This window comes from Mustela lutreola, chromosome 8 (assembly GCF_030435805.1).
Source record: "Mustela lutreola isolate mMusLut2 chromosome 8, mMusLut2.pri, whole genome shotgun sequence".
NCBI lineage: Eukaryota > Metazoa > Chordata > Mammalia > Carnivora > Mustelidae > Mustela > Mustela lutreola.
This window is the reverse complement of record NC_081297.1, coordinates 32,841,774-32,866,785: the sequence shown is the minus strand read 5'-3', so window position 1 is coordinate 32,866,785 and position 25,012 is coordinate 32,841,774. Positions and strand designations below refer to the sequence as shown.

Genomic DNA, 25,012 nt, shown 5'->3' with positions numbered 1-25,012 from the left:
ATTCTCCCAATTCTCCCCTGCCATCCTCCTGAAATTTTCTTCGTTAATTGTTAAGTTTTCTTCCTCCTGTTCCTCAGTTGTTCCTCGAGAAGCTATTATTACTCCCGAGCCTGGAGACACACGTACTCATGTTCAGCTCCTGAGTCTCTCCTCCTTCACGGCTCCCTAGTGAGAGCCCTTATGTAATTTGTTTCTATTCAGATCTTGCATTGCTCTTTCCTGAGAACATGAATATTTCCCAGAATCAGGTTTCTGTCTGGTGCCAGGGTGCCCTAATTGACTCAGTGACGAGTAGTCTTTGTGCTCGTTTTACTGACTGAGCTGTGTGAAGCCGTGGTGTAATGAGGAAGAGAATTCGTGGAACTCACCGAGATGAAAGTTTAAATTCTGCTGTAAATAATTTTGAGCTGTCTATAAATGATTTCAGTTAAGTTACAAAGCTTACGTTTGGTTGCTTATCCTAGCCTTCTCATCATCCCTACTTTTCAAGTAAGCTTCTGGGTTATTCTAGCTGGTTTTGGTTATTTACATACTTGGAGCAAATGATTTGACCAGCAAATGATTTTAGCTCTCTTGGGCTAAAAATGGAGACTAATGAAAATAGAGAAAGTAGACTAAATTTAAAATATATTTGGAAAAAATTAAAATTGGTTACGATTAACTTTATTTTTATAACATTTCCATCCACACTTTAGAACTCAGAGAGTGAATAATTTATGTCCCTGATGTTTTCCACAGTCCATAGATATTCAGGTATGTAATTTTCACCACTAATTCTAACTAACATTTCATTTTTGTAAATCTCCAAGGCTCCCCCAGCAGAGATGTAGGCCCTTCCCTGGGTCTGAAAAAGTCAAGCTCATTAGAGAGTCTGCAGACGGCGGTCGCTGAAGTGACTTTGAATGGGGATATTCCTTTCCACCGCCCACGGCCGCGGATAATCAGAGGAAGGGGATGCAATGAGAGCTTCAGAGCTGCCATCGACAAGTCCTATGATAAACCAGCGGTGGATGATGATGATGAAGGCATGGAGACGTGTAAGTTTATAATGTCTGAAAGAATAGCAATTACAGACAGCTTGGTAGAGTAGCGGTTCTTAAAGTATGCTTCAGGGAACCCTAGGGGTTCCTGTTATCCTTCAGAGGGATCAGTGAGGTCCAAACTTTTCATAATAATAATAAGATGTCATTTATTATCTTTGTACCCTTGTTTTCTCACGAGGACACAGTTGGGTTTTCTAGAGACAACAAGTCATTTGATACTGCAGTAGATTGAAAGCAGAACAGATAGAAGAATCAGTCTTTTCAGCCAGATAGTAAAGAGATTTGCACTCACTGTTTTTTGAAAAAACAATGATCGTTTTATAAAAACAATTTCTCTTAATATAAATTTTGTTTTTTATAAAGTAATTAATATTTTTAGGTCTTCTCGGTTTCAATTCAGTAAATAATAATAGAGATAATCCACGTAAAAAATTATTTTTTTTCCTTAATAATTTTTAGGAATTTAAAGTTATCCTGAGACCAAAATGTTTGAAAATCGCCGCTATAATGTGATATCTCCAGTGAATATATATAATAATCTATGCTTTTGAAACCGTAGTTTTATTTTTATGAATTACTCTTGCTTTCCTTGATCTTAGCTGGCATATTTGTAGATGTGTGTATTTCAAAATTGCAAAATATTTTAAGCTAAGATTATTGAAAGTCAAAGGTTATTATGGGTGAGCAATATATTTTCTGTAGAATATTGAGAAAAAAGTATTATTTATAAGTATGTTCAGATGTTACAGAGCACTATCTTTATAGTTAAACAGTCATGGCATAAAAATAACCATTCTGTTGGTTTTAAAAATCAGAAAACAACCTTAGTATATTTACTTAAAAGAAAAAGGATTTAAGAGTCCGAATAGTAAAAACTATTGATTAACTTCTGTTGTTCATAATTACTGCTCTATACTTTTATAATTCTATTGGACTTGGAAGTTCAAACACTACTCTGTGCATCTAACTGTTGTTAGAGACACTATTGCTCAAAGTCCAGGCAGAAACCAGAGATAATTGAAGTGGATTGTAATTTACTTGCAATTTAACTTTTGGGTGAACTGCTCCTGTCACAAATACCTAAGGAAAATTGCAGTGGGGAAGAAAAGCTTTAGATAAAAATCATATTCTGTGGGGACTGAAAGAAAAATCATATAGTTTTTGCTTGTCGCACATACACTGGTTTTGGGAAGGCGAATACCACCGTCATCACGTAGCAAGCGAAACTTCGGGAGGGCACTGCTCTGCCCCACCCCCGCCTTCCTGCCCCTTCACCTCCTTCTCCATCTAAAGCTGGATGGAGCCTTTTCACTCTATCCAGCCAGTGATTTTCAAATGTATGCAACCTCTTCTTGCCAGATGAAGAACATATTTCCTATTTTTGCTGCCAAGTCTGGGCTCCAAGATCCTGAGTCATACGCGCTTTCAGCCTTCTTTTGAGTTTTTTCCCGCTCTATCAGTGGTTCCTCTCCAGCCTAAGCAGTATCTCTCATGCAGCCCTACTGTGGTAGCATCATGCTTCTGCCTGTCCTGGGTCTGTATTTAATGAGACGTATGGTACTTTGGCCCCTCACTCTTAGTTCTTTTTTAAGCTTCTACAGTTTCTGATGCTTTTGAATTTTTTTCTTGTTCTGGTTAAAATGTTATTTAAATTCACTCATAAAATGTAATTTTCTCATCTATAACACTCATTTCAAATGCATCAGGGGATGGAATGTATATCAGTACAAGGCACGTGTTTAATTCTGATAGGGACAGCTTTCAGAGTTTCTCAGCCGTGTGGATAGACAACTAAATTTGTCCCTATGTCAACTCAGTTTCCTTTTATAATTTGAAATAACTGGTTTAAGTACATCATGTTAAAACTTTTTCCTTCAGCTGCCATTGAGACAAAGACAAGCAAATAGACAAGTTACATTTTGTAAACCAAAGGGGACGTTCTGGACGAGAGATGGGGAAAGACCTGTGACATGGGCATTTGTAGCCATGAGCGCTATGTTGTCCAAAAGGCCTGATTTTATCATTTTTTTTTCCCCTCCCAGAGCAGTCTGTTGAACTCAGGTTACAAAAGAAAAAAAGAGAGAGAGAGAGAAAAACAGATATTGTACATTTCAGACTTCCACAGTCCGAGTCGTTGAGGCGGCATTAGTGGAGTGGAGTGAGCACTGAGCTGGGATTTGGGCGACTCGCGTCCTAGTCCACATCCTTCTGACGAATTTGGGATTCTGGTCAAGTTATCTAAAACCTTTGAGCTTTAAGTTCCTCGTTGGTGGAACTGAAGATTGGGACAACTGGATCATTGATTCTCAAAGTTGTGTATTGTGACCTCTGGTCAGGAGGGGGAGCCTCAAGGGGTTTGGGGGGAGTCCAGAAGTCAGGGAAAGGCTGAGTGGCCGGGACTCTGCTGTCACCCCTTGAGGGTTGTTTTTTTTTTAAGTTACTTTTAATACATTTTGGTTGTCTGTACATTTTAATTTTAGTAAAGGGTAGTTTACAGTTCTTTAGAACATTCTTGAAAAGCTCTGGTTTAGATGGTTTCTGAGGTCCTCTGTAGTTTGGCCATTCCATGATTCTGTATACCTGCTCACTTACCTGCCTCAGTCCTGCCCGTGAAGCTCTCTGACCTTCTGTAGGGCCCACGAAGGGAAACACCACCATGTCTGGTTTAGTCCTGCCTAACCAAGCATGGGGCCAGGCCGATCAGGGGATTCGGTGAATATTCATTGTATCAGTGAGTGAGCTCCTGCTTGACTAGTCCCTCTGCGTCCCTGTGTCTCTGCGAGAGAGAAGCGGGGCCGAGACTTTCACTCTGTGGGAAGAGGGGGATGGTTGTGTCACGTTGCCAACCCTCTTTGTGCTCCACGCGGAACCTGCACGCACCAGACCTCTGGTGCCTAAGCAAAGTCTTAAAAAAAAAAAAAATGCCCCTCCGACCCAGTGTTACTCCCGGTGAGCATTAGACTGTCCCCTTCACGTAGGACTGGATACAAAAAGGTGTTCTGTGGCTCCAGCAGCGAGGAAGGTCCAGCTCATTCCACTCTTCCTTTGGTTTCCTAAACAGCGTCCTTTTCAGAGTCTGGCTTCCGGATTCTCACGGCCTGGTCCACACACGTGCTGTCACTGTGGCTTCCCAGCATCCGGGTGCTTGTTTCTGGTTGTACTCCGCATCCCGCCTCCCAGGGCACCGTCCTTTGTGGCGAGCGCATCTCTCTCTTGCCCCTGTCTGTGCTCTGGGGGTCTCCGGCAGACCGTGCTTTCCTGTGCTGTGGTCTGACGCCCTTACAGCCACCGGTGGCAGGGAAAATGCCCTTTCGCTGCTGAACGGGGCTCTGAAGGGAGGAACACTGTCCTAGCAGACAGTCCTTTTGTTCCCCCACCAGTGTGCCCCAGACGTGTGGGCTCGGAGGGCGGGCTGTCGTCGGAAGGCCGTGAGGCCGTGAGCCGAGGCAGGGGACCCAGACAGACAGCCCCCGGTGCTGCTCCTGTCCCTGTTTCCTCCTCCCGCCTGAGCCCTGCAAGTAAGATGCTGAGGCATAGGCTCGCTTGATGGCTCTTGTCAGTTGGGCCGAGCATCTCCCTGGTGACTGTATTTCATGGCTCCGAACAGGCTTGCCTCTTCTCTGCGGTGTCGAAATCATGGCATGGGCACAACAATGGGGGCCAAGAGACCGGGGCGGGCTCCATGTGGTATCTGGTATCTGTCATCTTCTGTAACACTTACGTTCTTCCTGTGGAGATGGCAGAAGCCAGCATTTTTGTCTCTCATTTAATCCATCTGGCCTCTCCGTGTTGTGTGTGTCTGTCTGGATCAAGATGGAGCTTTGTATTCTGGGACCCATTATCTCCGAGGCCCTACCTGGGCTTGACAGGTCAGGGCATCCACAATCTGCTCCCTCTTCTATGCAAATTACAAACCCTGCCTGGCTCTCAGCACGTGGCTTCTACCTCTCCCAGAATAAATCAGTTTCTGTTGCTATGTGCAACAACATTGCTTTGTTTCCTTCTTGAAAAATATATGGCCCCATTTATTATTTTTTTTTCTGTTTAAAGTTGCCAAATTGTAAGTCTTCCTATCAACACAGAAACTGCTTTTTGTGGGGGTCAGGCGGTAAAGCATAATGAAACCAAATACACTCTTATTAATTGTACCTATGGATTTTAAGATCTAGTTTACAGTTTTAGATGTGAAAACTGTATGCCTTGGAAATAGAGACAACTTGCTTGCTTTTGAGTAGTTTGCCCACTTTTCTTGTAGTCTCTTATCAGGGTATAAGAAAAGACATAGTTCTATAAAATATACATAGCTTAGGTGAACCCTATGAGATTTGAAGAAGGTAAATTTATAGGAGTAAGTCAGCTCATATGAGGGATCCCTGGGTAATTTTTTTTGTTTATTAGTTATAAAACAGAATATCGCAGTTGATAGCTCAGATTTTCTGTGGTCGGCATTCTGCACACTCGTAGGCACTTTCGGCACTATGTATTCCAGCAGAATATGCAAACTAGGTCTAATTTTATCTAAGCAAAACCCATTAGATTATAGAAAATCTGCTGTGACAATTCAGGACATGGGTTTCAAAGTCAAAAGTACTTCAAAAGATTATGTAGTTGATTAATATCGATAATTGGATGTTGAGCTATAGAAATTTTTGTTCCAGAATTGTAGGAATAGCCTGTCCTGTGCTTTTAAGCCAATTTGAATACTTAAATATCACCTGCAGTTTAAGAAAAGGAGCTTTGATGAATTTTAGGAAGTTTCTCCATGCAATATGGGTGTAAGCGGGTAAAATAGCCCGAGGTGTTAGTTCCCCTTCTATTTGTGGGTGAATATTAACTTAAGTAAGCTAAAAGTACGATGAAAAGTCACATCTGAAGTGTTTGAATTATAGAATCCTCATTTTAACCACTTTTTGATAAGAAAGAAGTATTTAAATAGTTGACCAAGAGCACACTTGGGAAAAACTGAATCATGCTGAATGTATACTTTCTGATTCATAGTCCTGTGATTTTTCTAGAATACTAAACTTCCAAATGGGAAAGCCCCTACACTAAAACTACTTTAAAGTATGTGAGTGTGTGTTCACCCTGTAAGTTCCTGGGCGCCATGGGGTGGTTCAACCCACTGGATAAACCGATCCTTAAGAAGCAATGTGGTTAAGGGCCATTGTAGTGCATGGGTTATCATGGCACCAAAGGTCAGGGTACCCACTTAGCCTCTGTGGACTTAGAGCAGAAGGGGAGGTAGCGAGGAAAAGCCGCCCCAGAAGAGGTCTGAGTGGAGATGAGTGGTGTTGCCCGAGAGGTCTTCACCTGGACATGTAGGCAGCAAGTGCATCAGAAAGACTGTGGACCTTCTCTGGGTTGCCATAGATTGATTAAGATTGATGTGTGTAGTGTAGGTGACAGCGTAATGAGGAATACAGTTTAAGATGAAAGTAGAAGACAAATCACAGACAACCTTGTTTAAATTATTTCTGTTTTATATGAAGGGCCTTAAAGAACCATTGAAGAATTTCGAGTAAGTGTGATTGCTGGGGTGGTAGGACAGAGGATGGTTACCAGGAATGTCATGGTAAGTGAGCAGTACCGGTGGCAAGAAAATCAGTTATATGTTAGTAATGCGATCATCCAGGTTGAGTAATGATGCTTGGCAGTGCCAAAGAAAAGGAAGAAACTGCGTTTACATGCTTAGCATCTCACACATAAAGATGGATGATGATGATGTGATCTTTCTCATTAGCACTTCCAGGCTCTGAAACTTTGAATCATCATCGTACTGTGTAATCACTCCATTACCAAGCTTTCTTAATTTTTCCCCATGAAATCTACTAATTTCACTCCTTCTGTTCAATCTAGCCAAATCCTCATTATTTAATATCTAAAGTTATTGTTAGGATCTCCTAACTGATTCTGCTTTCTCTAGAAAACTCTGTAATCACGTTCTTATTCTCAGAGTCCGTCAAGCCTCCCAGCTCATTCTTGCCTGGAGTATGTAATCTCCATGAGCTGTGTCTTCTTCCTCCCCCTCAACCCTACCCTCTCATGGTACGTTAGACTATCTGCCTTCTTCAGGAAACTCCTTCCCAAGCACTCTAGTCTTTCCTTGACTTTCTCAAGCCCTAACTGATTATATAGGATGTATCTGAGACTTTATATTATAAAGCATTTTTTTTTTTTAACATCAAGAAGATTTTGTGGAGTCCCCAGTATGGACTAGCTTGATAGTTTAGAACACTGGCTTTTGGGGGATAGTGATTTTGATTTCTCAATAAATAGCAAAATAGAGCATTGCTAGCCATTCACTACTTTATCATATTTGCACATGGTAGTGTTGTTATTTATTTTTGTTTTTGTATTTTTTTCACTTAAAAGAGTCAGAGTAGTGACCTGGAATCTCTTTCCTTGACACTATAAATCATATTCTGTGTAGTGTTAGAACATAGATTCAACACCACGCTCATTCCATGATTAAAAGTAAAATTTTTAGTGATGTTCCAACAGTAGAGTGATGAGTGCCACCATTTTGGTTGTGTAACCAATCCATTCTGTCTGTCGAAAGGAACACTTCCAGCTTCACTACATTGTCCCCATGGACAGGAAGTAGTATCTATTGTAGACCATCATTTGAATGTAAAAATCAATTAGATGCCGAAAGTTAAAATGCAAGGGTTCAGAAAATTGAGGGTATGACCCTCATTGTACTTACGTGTTCTGTAGCATTCTCTTGGGAAGGGAAGGATAACGGAGATGACATTCTACCAGCATCTTCAGGAGCATTTTACCTATTTAATTTGGAGTGACGCTAGAATATAAAGTAGAAACAAAAAATGAGTTTTGTTAATAAGTCTTCAGTTCTTTGGAAGAGTGATCTTAATTGTTTGTGTCCACTCTTCAAACAGTTATTGTTGTTGGTTTTTTAAAATGAACTAAATATACTTTAGAGTGTTTTTGGAATCATCTACTTGACCTGTCTTCCAGTTGCTGAAACCACCTCTGTGATAGCATGTGGCAAATGTCACATGAATTCTTCTGTCTTTCTTTTCATAGTCAGACTCTTGGTTCTTCATCATATCAGTTATTATTCTCACCTCACATTTTAGGATGTTAGGGTAGAAGCTTCTTAATTCTTCATGTTTTACGTTTGGTGGCAGCTTTGTAATTTTTTTTTTTTTTTTTTTTTTTTTTTTTAGCATTTTGAAAAAGCTAAATTATCCCTTGCCAAGAGCTCATCATTCTAATGTTAAAAGTCAGAGTCCAGAAAAGCAGATCCTGTTATTCGACACCATCTGTATCACTAGCTGTTCATTTTCCACATCTTTCTTCCTTTTCAAAGTCAAAATACTCTACTAAAATAAGAAACAAAAAGAATATTTATATCCCCAAAGTTCTTGAATCCTGCATAGGACTTTGCAGTGCCCGGGAGTCTAGTCTTCATTAATTTTTATCACTTTTTTTTTTTTTAAACCTAAGATTAATCAGTAGAAATTGGTAGGGGTCAGTGGATTTGCTAAGTCTAGTGAGATTTTCCAATTACTCATGTCTCATTTGAACTTACTCATTTTAAGTTTTAAGAAGATAAATTCCAAAGACTTAGTCATCCTCTATACAATTACTCCATTTAATTCTTTGTCTTTTAAAATAAATTGTAAATTACTCAAGAATGTGTGGTTCCCTCATTAGGTATTTCTGATACCTAGGGTAGTCCTTCATAAGTAAGGAACAGTAAAGGATAGTTTTCCATGTGATTGACTATTTGTTCATTGTGTCGTTCACTCAAGAAATAATGATGCTTCTTTGAGCTGTGACCTCAAAGGAAAGGACTTGTTTACTGGTGATGAAGAAGTAATATTATCATTCTCATTTTGTGTTTCCCTGTTTATACCTGCTGAACAGTTCATTTAACTCTAGTAGCCAGTCTGAACAAATCATTTAATTCTAGCAAAGTTGTCACCACTATCCAGAATTACATTTAACTGCTAACTCTTACACTTGGGATAGACTGTGTATCTTTCATAGCTACTCTAAAGTTTGATTTACACAATGTACCTATTAGGATGCTTTCAGCTGCATTTAATAGAAAATCCAACTCAGAGCAACTAGAACCATAAGGAAATGCACTGTCTTATGTAGCTGAGCTCTGGAGTTGGGCAGCTTCAGAGACCATTGGGTTCATAGCCCAGCAGGGTTACCAAAGATCCCCCATCTTCCTGCCCTTTTGGCTCCATTATCCACAATTCAGCTTATCCAAAGGGTAATCACAGACCTCAGAGGCCTTCTGCTTTCTTGTGTATATCCAACAGTGGGGGGTGAGTGCGCTATCTCCCCAAGCATGGAGTGTTTCTATGCAGGTTGACGGGGCCATTCTCAGACTAGTAACACTGGAAATAGTAAATCAAGGGGCAGGCACCCATAGGTTGGTCTAATGCTGAATTAACATGTTGGAGCTAGACTGCGTTCCTGAACATGGTCAGAGTCCCAGTACGAAGAAGAAAGGGGAAAATGGATTGTGGATAAGCAACCAACAGAAATCATTAACAGTATCAACAGTAACAATGGGGAAGAAAATACTCTCAGGTCCATGTGGCTTAGAGTCAATTTTTGATTGGAAAATGTTTGTGATAACTAGATAGAAGTATTTGTTTATGTCAGGAGCTGCAGAACTTTTTCAGTTGAAACCTAACGTCATTTCCTCCATAGTCATTAACATATAAGTGCCCAATCTTTTCTGAACTTCTTGGTGACCCAGTCCTAACATGATACCTTGCAGAATTAAGTAGCTTAATTTGTAGCATGGACTAGAATTTTAATTGAGCTGCATTTGCATCTGTTGAAAACATGGTAATTAGGTATGTTTTAATTGCAGAATGACGGTGCTGCATTAAAAAGAAATGAGCAGCTTCGCGTTAAACCTTCTTCAGAAAGAGAAACTTAAAAGTATCTGCCTTCCTAGGTAATCATGTGGGAAAGTTCAGTGCATAGAGCAGGTTAAAATAGGCAGAAGTGTTAGTCAAAAATAGAAATTTCTATTTGTTTGGAAGGAAGTAATCATCTTTCTTTGTGTAGGCTATCTGCAAAAGGAAATCAAATAATGTGTCAAGATGAGCAGAAATAAGGAGAAAAAAATGTAAAACATAGCATTTAAATAGATCATCTAAGTGTAAGTTTAAGTTCTTGCATTGTAATTTATGGCGGGAACACAATCAATCAAACCATTTACTACTAATATATTGCCAGTACTTTTCTTACTTGAAAAATTGTTTATGTGAATTTTTTTGTATTTTTTTTAAGTTTGAGGGAATAAAAGTATTTTATGTACCTCATTATAAAGGTAGTATTAAGTGTACAAAGATTGGTTGTAAAACTTTAAAAAATAATCTGACTAGTATTATCAGTGACCTTGAATATACATATTTAAAACAATTATACATCTGTAACCCATTTATTTAAGCTTTTGATAACCACCATGATTCTGCATGGGGACAGGGTCAAGTGAGAGATCCTTACTTTTTTTTTTTTTCTATCAAATGTTTTTAGAGTTCGAAGTATATATACTATGATACTCTAAAAGAACATCTTATGTTTGTACATATGAAGCCACATATTGCTAAATATTTTTAATTAGTTGGCATTCAAAGGGATTACTTAAATCAGTACACCCCCAGAAGAGTTTCTGTGATAATGTATTATCTAAATTAGAATGTTCCGAATAAGCATAAAGAATTCTCAAATGTGCAAGTATCATTTTAAAAACAGTCCACTTGCTTGGGGCAGGAAACGGAGCTAGGATTTTTGATTTTATAAAATGAGGTTACAAAACCCGAAGTTAATAAATAATTTAATACTAATTTTCTCTGTTTCACCCAATTTAGAAAATAAGTTGTATTACATACACCAGAAAATTATTGTGAGCATGAAAAGAACTGGCAACAAATCTGACTTCAGCATATAGTCAGTTGTGAAGGCGCTGCCTTTATTCTGTTACTGAGCCAGGAGCAGACATATGCCCCTTGTACTTCTGCCAAAACTATTAGGCAGAAAACTAGCAGAACTGCTACTGATACTTCCATTCATGATTTATGATAATGGTTGCTGTGGAAGACTAAGTCACTTACATTTATTGAGCTCATTTTTTTGTTTATAGTTTCAGATATTGGAGAGGGCTCTAAAATCCATTAGACAACACGTGTAGCACTAACAATAATCACATGAAAAGGTACCAGCAACTGATGAGGGAGCAAAAACCAAGTACAGTGAGCCTTCCTGATGTTGTAGCTGGGGTGTGGCTAGTTTTGTCACTCTCGGTTAGAGGAAAGTAGGTATTGCTCTGAACCTCGGGGAACGGGGATACCCAGAGATTGGAGGAGAGTTTGGTTGGTTGGGATAAAGTCAAGCGTCAGGCTTAGCCACAGTCCTTCCTCTGCTGTCTGCGTCTGCCTGGCAGTCCTCATTTTAGAAGTTTAGAGAATGGGAGGCAGACATGTGGTCACACCACATGGGGAGTGCAGTAATAAAAGTTTATACCAAGAGTTATGGAAGGATGGGTAAAGGGAGGCTTGCATGTTGGGAATTTAAGAAGATTGACTAGCATCCATTTAGCTATCTTGAGTGGACCAATAGACCTAGTTTTTACAGTTTCCGAGAACCTCTGATTGCTATGTAACTATTTGCATGATTATCTCAAAGTTGAGGCCACACCTGATCCCCAAAGGGCTGAGACAGCAGTTGGTGACCTGGTGGAGAACAGGCATGTTTACAGGGTCAGACAAGGCACTTCAGACCCGCTAAAGCGATACTTACATTCTCCTGGGAGACTCACGTGTAAAAAGGCTACATTATACTTGGCACGTCTTTGGCCTAGTTGACCAGGATATTCTTTTTTTTTTTTTTTAAAGATTATTTATTTACTTATTTATCAGAGAGACATCACAAGTAGGGCAGGGAGGCAGGCAGAGAGAGAGGAGGAAGCAGGCTCCCCGCTGAGCAGAGAGCCCGATGTGGGGCTCGATCCCAGGACCCTGGGACCATGACCTGAACTGAAGGCAGAGGCTTAACCCAGGCCACCCAGGCACCCCTGACCAGGATATTCTTTCACTGCTCTGTGTAGACCACAAAAAAATGAGAGGAAAAAAAGCAAAATTTTAAAATCTACTACATCCTTTGGAGCAGGGGAGTGGTTCACGATTAGATCACCCAGTGCAGAGGGAGGCAGACCTTTCTAAAGGCATTTAAGTCACTGGTCGCACCTTTCTAAGTCATTAAAGTCTTTCATATACATTTTTGATCTGGCTTCTTGAGTGATTTCATCAATATGAGCCACAAGTCACAGCATTAAATGAATACATAGGATTGACAGTAGGTTTCTGAAATACAGTGCTGACCGCTGGAATTATCTTCTGGGCAGACTGTGTAATGGCTGGGTGATAGATTACCTCAGTGTGTGTTGTGTGAAGCATGGAATTGCGCAATCACAAACAGAGTTGATGAAAGAAACGCATGAAGGTCTTGCTGAAGTACAATCATATGGGACATAATTCTAAAAAGAGTCCTAGCCTGGGAGTATGCTGCCCTCAAACTTTACTGTTTCCTCAGCAAGAAATAGGAGTTGTTGGTCTGAATGACCTCTGAAGTACCTTCCAGATTTAGAAACGGTGGTGCTTTTATTCTTGAGCTGTACGAAGGCATGACCTGTTGGCGTGAGAAATATGTTGGCTCATGTTTTTAACCAAATGTGTCAACGAAAGGAATTGTACACTTTATTTTGGTATCATGCTAAGTAGCTGCATTTTTTTTAAACTGTATTACCTTGTAGTGGTCATGCCATTACTGATCATCTTTTCCTCAGATTTGGGAAGGTTTACAAGCAGAACACTAAGATACTGAGATTGTTTTAACTGGCCTTATTATACTTTGATATTGTGTATTACTAACTCAAGTGTCCCTTGGTGTTGGAGAGGCAAGACTGACTTTCACTTGAAGATATATTAACTTGACTTAGAGGTCAGTTCTTTGTGAAATATTGGGAAGAGGCTTAACTGTTCTATTTGGTTCTGTATAAGAGGAAGCTCAAAAACATTGATTCCTACTTTATTTGTTGATGCAGGAGAATAAAATGACCTCAGAAGTCAATGGAAAATCTGAAGCCCCAATAATTCTTATTCTATTGGGAAGAAAATCTTAGGCAACCAATCTCAAAAAAGATTTATGAGAGTGGCTCTTAATATGTATATGTATTGTTTCTTACTTAATATAGAAATTGTTCTAATTCTTTTGGTAGGTGGAAACCTACTCTAGTTACTTGTCATTCTTTCAGATCAAAAAGTTTGAGGTATTGAAGTGCCCTTGGACCATATGCTTGCTGAGTGTTGGTTCAAAGGACAGGATATTGTTATCACTAAGTAGATCTTTTATCTGCAGACTTCAAGGGAGTGTGAGGTTATTGATTTACACATTTTCATGGTTTTATCCATCTTTGTTTCCTTGTCATGGTGTAGATGGACATGCAGAATTATTTAGGATTAGAAGATACAGTAGCATATGCTTATGATGTTGGCTTTATGCAATGACAGCATGAGGAAAAGTAACAGGCTGTGAAGATCCAGTCTTCTGTTTGCATAAATCACAAATGGACATATTTGGGAGCCTGAAGAAAGAAGTCCTTGTGCTGGTGTTGGTGTGCTTACTAGTGAATGGTGTAGTCTCACAAATTAATGAGGGGCCAGAGTAGATCTACGTTATCCTTACCTGCGAGGAAAGGAAGCACCAGAGGAGGAGCTGCTTGTTTCCTTTGCATTTTGCAAGTACAGTACACAGGAGCCTTAGGGATCCACGCTGTGTGATAAGCGCCTACTAATCCCAGCCAGCCATGCATAGCCTGTATCAAGGAGGATATTACCCTAGTGAAGGAATCAACATCTGGCCAGGAAGCTGCTTGTCTCTTACCATTGGCACATGATCTTCACATAGGAATACCTATGTGCTTAGTAGTCATCCATACCACATGTTCAGTTCTCATTCTCTTCAAAAGTAAATAGCACAGGGGCGCCTGGCAGGCTCAGTCAGAGGAGCATGGGACTCTTGATCTCGGGGTCATGAGTTCAAGTCCCAGGTTGGGTGTAAAGATTACTAAAAAAGGAAAAACTTAAAAAAGCAAAAACTAAATTAACATTGCAATCCCCATTGATAGCAGGGTCAAACAACGGTAGAAAATGTAGGAAAGCAAAATCTGCATGTGTATATTTTAGCCTCTTTGACTTTGTTCTTTTGGTTCATTGTATTCCTCATCTGTTTGTGTTTGTTTCCCTTCCAAGTGGAGGAAGACACAGAAGAAAGTTCAAGATCAGGGAGAGAGTCTGTATCCACAGCCAGTGATCAGCCTTCACATTCTCTGGAGAGACACATGAATGGAAACCAAGAGAAAGGCGACAAGATGGATAGGAGAAAGGATAAAGCTGGCAAAGACAAGAAGAAAGACCGAGACAAGGAGAAGGACAAAATGAAAGCCAAGAAGGGAATGCTGAAGGGCTTGGGAGACATGTTCAGGTAAGTCTTTACCAACCCAGAGCAGATCATCCCTAGACATACTTAATCCAGAATTCCAGAAACACAGACTTGAAAACACTATCTTTGAGTTCAACCAGAAATGTTTTCTAATTTTCATTCTTCGCCGTTGCACTTGTAATTTCTCAGGGATTTCACTTGAGTCATTTCAGACCCTTGTAGGAGCCTTAAAGATGTTTTCTTGCCAACCATGTAAATAACGGTGAGAGGAAGGAAGGACATGTCTTCATGTTAGCTGTGCATAGAGTAAAAGCCCCGTGGAGACAAAGGGCTATTAAAGCGGTGTTTGTTCTTTTGTGTGTGTGAACAATGGTTCATTATTTAAATTTAACATAGAGCTCAAGTTAGTGGTAGCATTTAAAGGTTCATTAATAACAAGTCTAATAAAAAATGTTACAAATAGAGCTTCAATTAAGCTGTGTTGATTAATTTAATACTTATTACTTCAGTCTGTAAAGATTTCATTAAATGTAGTCTCTGGCTGTTTCCTGACAGTTGTTTTTGTGTCCCTAAATTATACTCCAGGATTACTTAGCATATCGTTTTTTACAAATCATTGCTCCACAGTAAAAGTGACAATTTGTTCAGAAGTTGCACTGAAACTCTCCCATAAATGTTCATCTTAAGTGATTTATAATATTCAGGCATTTAATGTTAAATATAAAGATTGCTCGATTGTTCCATAAATTAAACCCCTAAACATATCACAATCATGGTTTCAAATTGAAAACATACAGCATAGTCGCTTGACTCTTCAAAACGTAGTTACCCTGTATTAGGAATCCCTTCCTTTTAACTTTTTTTTAATTGCAAAATATGAATAAGAGTTTTTATTTTCATGGAATTTCTTGATTTATGATCCTCAGGTTGACCTCAATAACTCAGAGAGTTAAAGATATGTCAGGCCTGCAAAGTTGAGGACTCGGGGCACAGCCTACAGGCCGCACAATCCAACAGATGTGCTCTGTACATGTCTGAATAAGTCGAGTGCACAGAAGAAGTATACTACAGACCTAGATAAAACAAAGCCTGGTCTATTAGCGGCATTAGCTTCCATTTAAATATGAAGGGATTTTCATCTCTGATGCTTTAGAGTTTGGGGATTTTCCTACTTTGACATTAGAGTTTTTTTTGTTTATATACTCCCGAATGCTTTTTTCAGTATGTTTCGCCTTTCTTCATTATATGCTGTGTCCAGGAACACCTATGGGATGAAACTGCGCTAACGGCCACTTTATTTCAGTTTCTGTGTTAGCCAGGGGCTTTTCTCTCTGTCTATGTAGATGGGCAGCACATAAGCTGGCACTTGGTTACACATGACGTAAGGCTCTTGCCCATCAATTAAAATTTAAGGACCATGTACTGCTGTCTTCTTTAAATTAGAGAAGATGAGATGGGAGAATATCTTCCCTAGACATAACACATCCAACCGGTCGTACAGTCTTGTGTCCAGGTGCCCTCCTGGAGTCACATTGAAAGTCAATGGGCTGTTAGTTTTCCCCCTTCGTCAGCCAACATTTATTTGGCAGATAGTGTGCTCTGTCCTTCTCCTGGAATTAAAAAAAAAAAAAATAAGCAACATTCTGGTGTGTTTTTTTATAAAATATGTTATAAATTATTTTCCTTATAAATTTTTTTCTATAATTTACAGCTCCAGAATAAGAGAGGATTTATGGTAGAGTTGTTCCTTTGGGGGTCAGAAGAGTGGACAGTGTGGGGTCCATGGGAACATATATGTTTCAGAGGGATGCCGAATTGTAACCCGGCAAGCACCTTGTTGCTAAAAGTTCTGTAAAATACCACATGATGTTTTCTCTAGACAGATTCTGTAGATTATACCTGCATCCTTTAGTGAAAGCCAACTTTGTGAAAATTCTAATTTCAAAGGCCTGCGTGTTTTTGAAAACTTAACTTCCATGTTTAGGTGTAGGGGCCAAAGGGTCTGTGTGTGTGTGTGGTTTTTTTCCCCTAAAAAATTAGCTTGTGTTCTCCCAGTGTTTGAGAATAGCTATTAAAGAAAATCACCAATGTTCACACTTTTTCGGGAATACAGAGTCAGTGGTTTGCTAGAATTAGCCCACGTTGGCTTCTGAGAGCGGATTGCTCCCTGTTCAGACACACAGCCCAACGATTGTTAAACACGCCATTATAAAAATTAAGTCCGCTTTATAAAATCAAAAACAGTACTCAAAATTACCAGTTCCTGATTATTTTATCGCATTTTACCACGATCTCTGCTTTTGAGGTTATTTACCCCTCTCTCATCGGCACGTGCGGACATGTTACAAGGGTGGGCAGACACAGCTCTCGCCAGCGCTACCTTTCAAACATGTGCTGCTGGATGAGTATGAGCTGTGTTGGGAGAGCTTAGACCATGGAAGTGTCTGAGTTCCACAGAACAGAGCTGCTTACCCTAGGAGAACGACATGCCACCAAGTGACGAATGTAAATCTCTCTTTAGCAGAGTCTCGGTATCTCGTCTAGTTTTCTTGAGTGTGGCTGTCTTCCATCTGGGTGCAGACCTCTGGCTCAGCCCTTTGGGAAATGGTTGAAGCTTGCCAAGCACTTCTCCTTGAAAATGATCTGAGAATAATTTATTAAACAAAATACACTTTTTGTCTGATTGACTCTTGGCTCTTAATCCTTCCTTCACACCATTATTTTATGTTCTTCTTATTGGAGAAGACTCTTATTAAAGTGTTGTTAGATTTTTTCAAAACATTTCGTAACTACCTCTTATTCTGAATCTCACTGTTTGAGACCAATCCAGTCTCAGGTTGCTTCTTTTACGTTTTCTTTTTTTCTTTTTTTAATAATGTAGGGAATATAGTCCAATTTTAAAATTCGTCTCTTCCCTTCTTGTGCTCTTATGGAGAAGAGCATGTGATTTCCTTAGCAGTGTTGCTTTTAAATAGCTTAATCAAAATGTGTATGTGCATATACATTCTTAGATCAGTTTGTAAGGAAAGGAGTTCGAATGAGGCTGCCCAACAGAGACCTGAAGTACGAACCAAGGATGTGTGTGTGTGTGTGTCTGTGTGCAAGTGTGTGTATTTGTGCGTGTGTTTTTATGATTTTGTTTCTGTGTTTTGTTTCAGGTAACAGAATGATAAAACTAAGGGTCAGGGGCATTAGATATTGGTCTAGCTTTCTGGGCACATGAGCTTTTTCTGTTTAGTCACTGAAGGAGGTAATAATAAGTTTTCCTTTAAAAGCAGGCTCACAAGCTCTCTCTCCCACCATCTCCCTCCACAGCTCCCCGCAAACACATACACTCTCTTCCTACCCCTGTAGATTGTGATTTGGGGTTCAGTTTGAAGAGGGCCAAACATACGGACTCTGTTTTTAAAAGGGCACCAGAGGAAACCATGGCACCTTGCATAAGTATTTTTATTTATTGGTATAGTCAGAGGACATGGTTTTCTATTTCACACATTGAATGGTAGTCACAAAGATGATTTAATTATTGATAAACAGCTCTAGGAAAGAATGTGTTGAGTCCTATGAATCACTTCTCTGTTTATAAATTATGGAGTATATGAAGTGCAAAAGCTGTCTTAATGCAAGTTTTAAATCACAAATTCAAATCTATAAGAAATCAAATAACAAATGTAAAGTGTTTCATGTTTGTATGAATTTCTCATTGTATACACTACATCTTCTTTTGCACATAAGGAACTCCTGTTGCCTTAATTAAAATGGCTTTGTAGCTAAGAAACCAGAGTGCGCTTGCTGAATAGGTAAACATGACTTGTAAATGTAATCATTCTTTGTGCAAAGTGCAGAACAGAGGGAAGGTCTGGAATTTTGAGTCTTTGTTTATGTTTGATTCTCAGATGCTTGCCTATTCACATTTAATACTCCAGAATATTTTTGAGAATTCTGCAGTTCATGAAATTGTCCCTAAAGAGGGAAGGAACTAAATCTGCCCTTTAGAAGGAGAGAGATCTATTATTTAATGTTTTAAATGAGTTCATGTTTGAAGGAAAGCAATAGCATTATTCAGTAACATAACTTTTGCCTGGTGTCTGTCTTCAAATTGAAATAATCAATATGATAATAAAACCCTATATTAGGACAATAGTCTCCAATAGTAAGTGTTGAAAAAATTAGTGTTGCCCTCCTTTTCAGTCCTGGAGTAAGTACAATTTGATATTGCTTTGCCTAAAAGATTAGAATGGTTCTGTTTCGAATGCGGTAGAATTGTATCCACTCTCAAACTGAAGGTTTCTTAGAGGTGACCTCACTGTGCACATCTCGGGTTCATTTTGTGCTTTTGTCCATATGTGACAGCTGAGAACCTATCACTATGGAGAGCTAAAGCACAAGTAATGTTGCATTATTACCATTAAAATTGAATCCTCCAATTACACTTAAAATGATTACCTGGGTCCCTGCAGCATTGTTTTATTTAGTTCTGTAAGAGGAAATAGGTAATTTAGTTTGAAACCTTGTTTGGTTGAAATCAGATACACTGCTATCTTTCCCCTTTTAGAATATGATAGTTTTCAGACCACAGTGAACATGATCAGATTTTAAGACTTAATATTGTAGCTTGGATTATACGCTTTAGGCTTTGAGAGAATAACAAACAGGAATGACTGTTGCTTCCCTTACCTGTACTTACTAACTGTGTGTCTGTACCGTGTTTCTCATTTAGCCTTGCCAAACTGAAGCCTGAGAAGAGATGAACAACAAACCAGATTCAAAAAGGTCTCGAGAAGCACATATTTGCACAGTTGATTTTTAAAACAAACAATAAATTTACTTTCAATGAAGTCTTAGTGGCTGTTGACAAATTTTGTTTACGACATCAGCAGTTTCGATGGTTTGGTAATTTCCATATTAATCAATTTGGAACTTTTTCATCTTGATTTTGAGCTTGGGGGTTTAAATTACTGCTTGAAAAGGCAGAGAAGTGTTTTTTCCTATCATTTTTATTAGCCCCTTTTTAATAGTGGAAAACCATAGTCTAGCTGCTGGCGTATTCAGAAATCATCAGCACACATCAGTCCCATGTTAGAATCTGCTTTCGAGACGATGTAACGTACCCGTTTGGTTTGTGTGACACGGTGGCCAAGGACACAGGCAGGTGGCAGGGAGGCCTGTGGGTTGGGACTGTCACCCACTACTTGATAACCAAATCTGCCGGTTTGCAAGGTACTTTTGAACAAGGTTAAGTCCCTTCATAGTTATAGGGCTCAGACAAAAGATTGGGGTTAGGAAAAGAGATGTCTGTGCTTAGGGGGCATGGCTGACCCATCAGGTCCTTCCTGGGAAAAAGTAGAGTCACTCCAGCAAATAGTAATTCTAAGGTTTGCTGAGGCCCCAGGGAGTTAAGAGCATATACCCTTTTATAACAGTGTTTCCGGAAAGAGTCTCTCTGACCACGTTTCATAATCACTACTCTCTGAATGTATGGGTGGCTCTCAGCCTGTCCTTCCTTTAGGAGGAAGCCTTCTGCTCAGAAGAAGCCTTAACTCTCCATTCTGTGCGTCTTCAGAATTGCCGGCAGGACTCTATGTAGTTAGCTTCATTCCCGGAGAATGTTGGAATCGTATCGCTCTTGAAAATAAACGTGATGATGAAACAGAGAACCATTTCATAAAGGGTGTCTCGAAGCTGGCTTGTGCACCTGTGAGGACGGAACTCCACCCACCCCTGCCAGGCAACAGCCCTGACCTGGATCCCAGGAAGGAGGCTCCCATAAGCCTGTTTATTTGTTGATGTCGGAAATAGCGGGGCTTGTAGATTTTTATGGCTCAGGCCTAATTGCCCTGTGGGTGAATGTGACCGGTTGCACACTGGTAACGTTAAATGGCACTCAGTCTAAGCTGCTGCTGATTTAGGGAATGCAGTTAAGATAACATCTGTGGGAAAGTCTGCCCATCTGTATGAAGGACAGGCACAGTACTTCCTAACAGAAAAGAAAGGACTTCGGAGATCTTGTGTAATTTTACCTGGTTTCTTGTTTGTGAGCTGGACAGAGACCAGCCCCGTGGTGTGAGTACACAGGCGGGGGAGGATCCCTCGGAGTAAGTTTCAAATCTGTGCAACCGAGGACTTAACGTTTGCTTCTAATTCGAATGGGGACGAGGTTCCCGTTTTTAACGCAGGAAAATTGTCAGGCTGACCTGTTAGCAAAGGCAAGTTCGAGGGTAGCTGATATCATATTCTTCTCGAATTCTTCTCTTTCTTGTTAGCAGTTTTAAATAGAGAGCCCCTGACATCTACAGCGCAGAAGCTGACTGCGAGGAAGCCAGAGGAGGCACAAAGCATGACGGCGAGGCCTTTCCAAGACCTTTCCTGACGCTCCTTAGCGCTGCCTTTGCAGAGACCTGCGGCATGAATATAGAATGCCCGTGTCAAGGATGACACCTACTTTATAGTCTCTGTAAAGCAAACCTTTTCGTAAAAGAAATTTTTGACAGTTCTGAGATGCTAAGTCAATTTCAATTCCAGACGGTGTAGAAAATGGAATCTTTTTTCTGCAATTGATGTGAAAATTGAAGGCTAGTGACTATTCACTCTCTAATAACACAGGGTAAATAAATACGATCACACCATTGGAAAATGTCCTGGAAGACAGGCCAGGCTAATGACATTTACCACAACATGTATTGGGAATATTCCCTCTGAATGTTTTTATTTGTTATCATTAGAGGTTCTGTATCTTTCACATTAAATATAATGGATCCGAGTACCTGGTATTCCTAAATATATTTTTATCAAGCCACAAATTATTACATAAAGGTAATTGATTCTTGCAGATAGGCTTTTAAAGAATTCCCTGGTTAAGTGACCGCTTACATAATTGAGTGTTGGATGGTTTTCTTTTGACCTGTTTAATAATAGCCAATTTAGAGACAAAAGACTAAAATTGGCTTAAATTTCATATCCTAGTGAAATGACCATGTCTCCCGTTAACCTTTCTACTTCTCTGTTTTTAGCGTGGATGAGATTGAAGGTAAGGCCGGGACGCGTCAGGAAGGTCTGCCCTTCTCCACAGGGTCACTCCCTTTGTCCTACACGGTGCTGTTACTTCTCTAGCTTAGACGGAAGTCTGCCTTAACCTCCCTTCCCTTTCAACTACAACTTCATTTTCTCTCCTGCGCATCCCAGCACTTACCCTTTGATCAATTAGTATTCGTCCTCTTCATTTCTCCTGTTCTCTCTGAAACCGCCTTCGGTGACACCTCACTGCCCTGGGCTCTACGGCCTGTTCCCAATGCAGGTTATCAGGGACCTCTTCTATCATGCAGGTTATCAGGGACTTCTTCTGTCAGGGGGCGGTGTTCCCTGTGCCCCCTCAGCTCCCCTGGGTGGGCCCGTAGCACTTGGCACATTGACAGTTGCGCGTCTTCGAGATGAGCCTCGCCGGGGTCTCTGCCTTCCGTTCTAGCCTTTCCGTTTCATCTCCCCTTTCAGTCCTGGGCCATGTCTGTCCTTCAGGTCATGGTGCTCCCCCTCCCACACTCCCAGCTCCGTCCTCAGTGCTCTTCTCTTTTACCCTTCTCAGTAACACAGGGTTTTTCCGTTCTTAGGAAACAGCCTCTGGACTCTAAATACACCCGGGGGGCAGATGACTCCCAGGTTCACATCTCTGACCTGAGCATCTTCTTTGAACTCTAGATTGGTAGGTCCTCCGTCCGTTTCCCACGCTCACTTGACTGTCGACGCTTCATGTGCTTCCAGCTCAGTGCTGGATATTGCTTCCCTCTTCACCATTCTACCTTCTTCTTCTTCTGTTGTTTCCTCCTCCTTCTTCTTCAAATTATTTATTATTTGAGAGAGAGCACGCACACACACCCACGCAGGGAGAGGCAGGCCTAAGGGGGAAGCAGGCTCCCTGCTGAGCAGAGAGCCTGATGCGGGGCTCCATCCCAGGACCCTGGGCTCATGACCTGAGCCGAAGACAGAGGCTTACCCAGCTGAGCCAGCCAGGGGCCCCTGTTTCTTCCCTTCTTAGATATTGGCAACTCTGTTTTTTGTTTTTTTGTTTTTTTTTTTTTTTCAGTTGGTTAGAACCAAAACCTTCAAGTGATCCTTCCCTTTCAACTACGACCTCATTTTCTCTCCTGTAATGTTTCCCTTACATTCCACATCCAGTTTATTGGTGTACAAGAGCAAAGGCCCACTTGGTTTATAATTTCTGTAAAGCCCTGGTACTTTTCCGTACCCCCGTCCTCCGCCTCCTGGATGTCAGCAGGAATCCTCCAACCGCCCTTCCTGTTCCCACCTTGCCTCCACTCAGTACCTTCTGAACGCTGCACTAGAAGTCATGTCCTTTCCCTCTGCCCAACCCCCAGCCGCCTTCCAAGGCATTCAGAGGAGAGGTTCAAGGGTCAGCTGTGGGACACCTTCCCCCACCCCACCCGCCCAGCACTTGCCTCCTACCCGTAGCCCCTCTGACCTCTTCTCTTGCCTTTGCTGACTTCACTCTGGCTGCGCTGGCCTCTCCTTCCACACCTGCCAGGCCCACTAGAGCCTTTGTCCTTGCTTGTGTCTCTGCCTGGAATCATCCGTTCTCAGATACCCACAGGTTCGTGAGGGTCAGCTTTTCAGGGCTGACTCTCCAGCCTTACCAAATAGCACTCCCTCCCACTGTGACCCTTCCTGTCCCACTTTTTGGCACTGCTTTTCTCCTCCGCACTCACCACTGCCTAACATAGGATATATCACACTTGATTTAATATTCGGTTGACAGTGGCAGGGATCGTTGACCTTGGCCCTTGCCTGGTGCGTCATCAGTACCCAGGGAGTGTAACAGAGGTCAGGACGTCCATATGCGGTCAGTGTGTCCTCCAGCTTCCCACGGCCCATCTCCCCCTTGGTGCCCGAGACGTCACAGGCTGTGGAAGGAAGCTCTGCTTCTCATGCAGACAGCCGGAAGTGCCTTGGGATCCCCCCTCCTCAGAGCCGTGGGCAGCCGAGGACTCAAGAAAGCCCCCGTAAAAGGACTCCTGTCCGTACGGCCCAGAGGGTTTGAATGCTCAGGCATAAGTCTCCCTTCGTCCCGGAACTGTGGTCCTCAGACCAGGAGCACAGCAGGCCCTGGGAGCCTGTCAGACATGCAGAATCCTAGGCCCCTCTCCAGATCCACTGACATCAGAACCTGCAGCTTTACAGCCCTAGAGATTTCTGTGCACACCCCGTGGGGAGAGGCTGTGCAGCCCCATTCTGCCTGCTCCTGGAGTTTGTCTGCGGGATTGAGCTCCCCTTGCCACAGTGGCAGCAGGCTTGAGAACACTCCTTTTGGGCTGCTTTTCCTCCCTCCGCCCCATCATGTCTGCACTCCCCTGTCATTCCAGTAAACCACTGGCCTGAATCCTCATCTCAGGATCTACTGTGCTGAAATCCAGACCCAGATGTGTGTGTTGACTGACTGAATGAATACATCAGATTCCCAGAGTAAGCAGTGACAGTGTAGGTGAGGAATTTCTACCTGGAGTAATTCTGCAGTTTATGACAGGCTGTCACTCCGGGGCAGTGCTGTTGCATGCTCCCATCTTTGGAAGATGATGTCATTCGAAAGCGTGTCTGTGACTGACCAAGACAGTCCCCAGAGAGCAGGCCTTTTCACACTCCATAGGTCTACATCATGTCCTTTGGTTTATTGTTCAAGTTACCGTTTTCCGTGCTCTTAGTCGCCATAAATGATTTAGGTATTCTTCATTACGTCAGACTTTTAAAGAAAGATACAATTTCCAAATTAAAGTTCTTCATGCCATGCGGGCCCCAACCTTCAGGCTTTGGGTCGTATCGCTGAGGGGTCACAGATTCAGGCAAGGAGTCAATATTGAAATTGCCCTATTAATGCTTTCCTAAGCCTTAAAATGTCAGGCTCAGCAGATGGTGCAAGATTCTGTCCCTAAAAGAAGTCGGAACCTTGTTTTCCTCTTCACAAGCTTCCCCAAGCAGCAGAGAAAGAGCTGGTGAAACTGTCCCCTCCCTTCTGAAGACCACACCCACGGCCTTCACAGCCTGCGTCCTCTGCAGGTGCCACCACCCATAGATGGCGCCCTGGAGTTTTCCCCTTTTCTCGACCGCCCTGAAGGGAGGACGCTTAGCGGAGTACCTGGGGCCCAGCCTCCTGAGGCCTGGGATAGTCCTGATTTTTTTTTTTTTTTAAAGATTTTATTTATTTATTTGACAGAGATCACAAGTAGGCAGAAAGGCTGGCAGAGAGAGAAGGGGAAGCAGGCTCCCTGCCGAGCAGAGAACCCGATGGGGGCTCGATCCCAGGACCCTGAGATCATGACCTGAGCCGAAGGCAGAGGCTTTAACCCATTGAGTCACCCAGGCTCAGCCACCCTGGGATAGTCCTGATTCTTAAATGAGGTGTATCTTGGGGTAAAGGTAGCCGTACCTCCTTAGTTGCTCCTTCAATACCTTATTTAATATTTACATAT

At 41.4% G+C, this 25,012-nt stretch overlaps 1 protein-coding gene across 19 annotated transcripts in view; it reads left to right on the top strand.

The window, feature by feature from the left end:
* PARD3 (par-3 family cell polarity regulator) overlaps positions 1-25,012 on the top strand; it is a 663,820-nt gene that overhangs the window by 442,600 nt on the left and 196,208 nt on the right. For 17 of the 19 annotated variants that reach the window (XM_059184236.1, XM_059184243.1, XM_059184241.1 and 14 more), the window contains 2 exons: positions 810-1,037; positions 14,351-14,582. In XM_059184236.1, coding sequence (XP_059040219.1) covers positions 810-1,037; positions 14,351-14,582 — 460 coding nt within the window. Of the gene's footprint in view, positions 1-809; positions 1,038-14,350; positions 14,583-19,260; positions 19,379-25,012 lie in introns of those variants that run through there. The other 2 variants (XM_059184245.1, XM_059184244.1) reach the window with 1 other exon arrangement.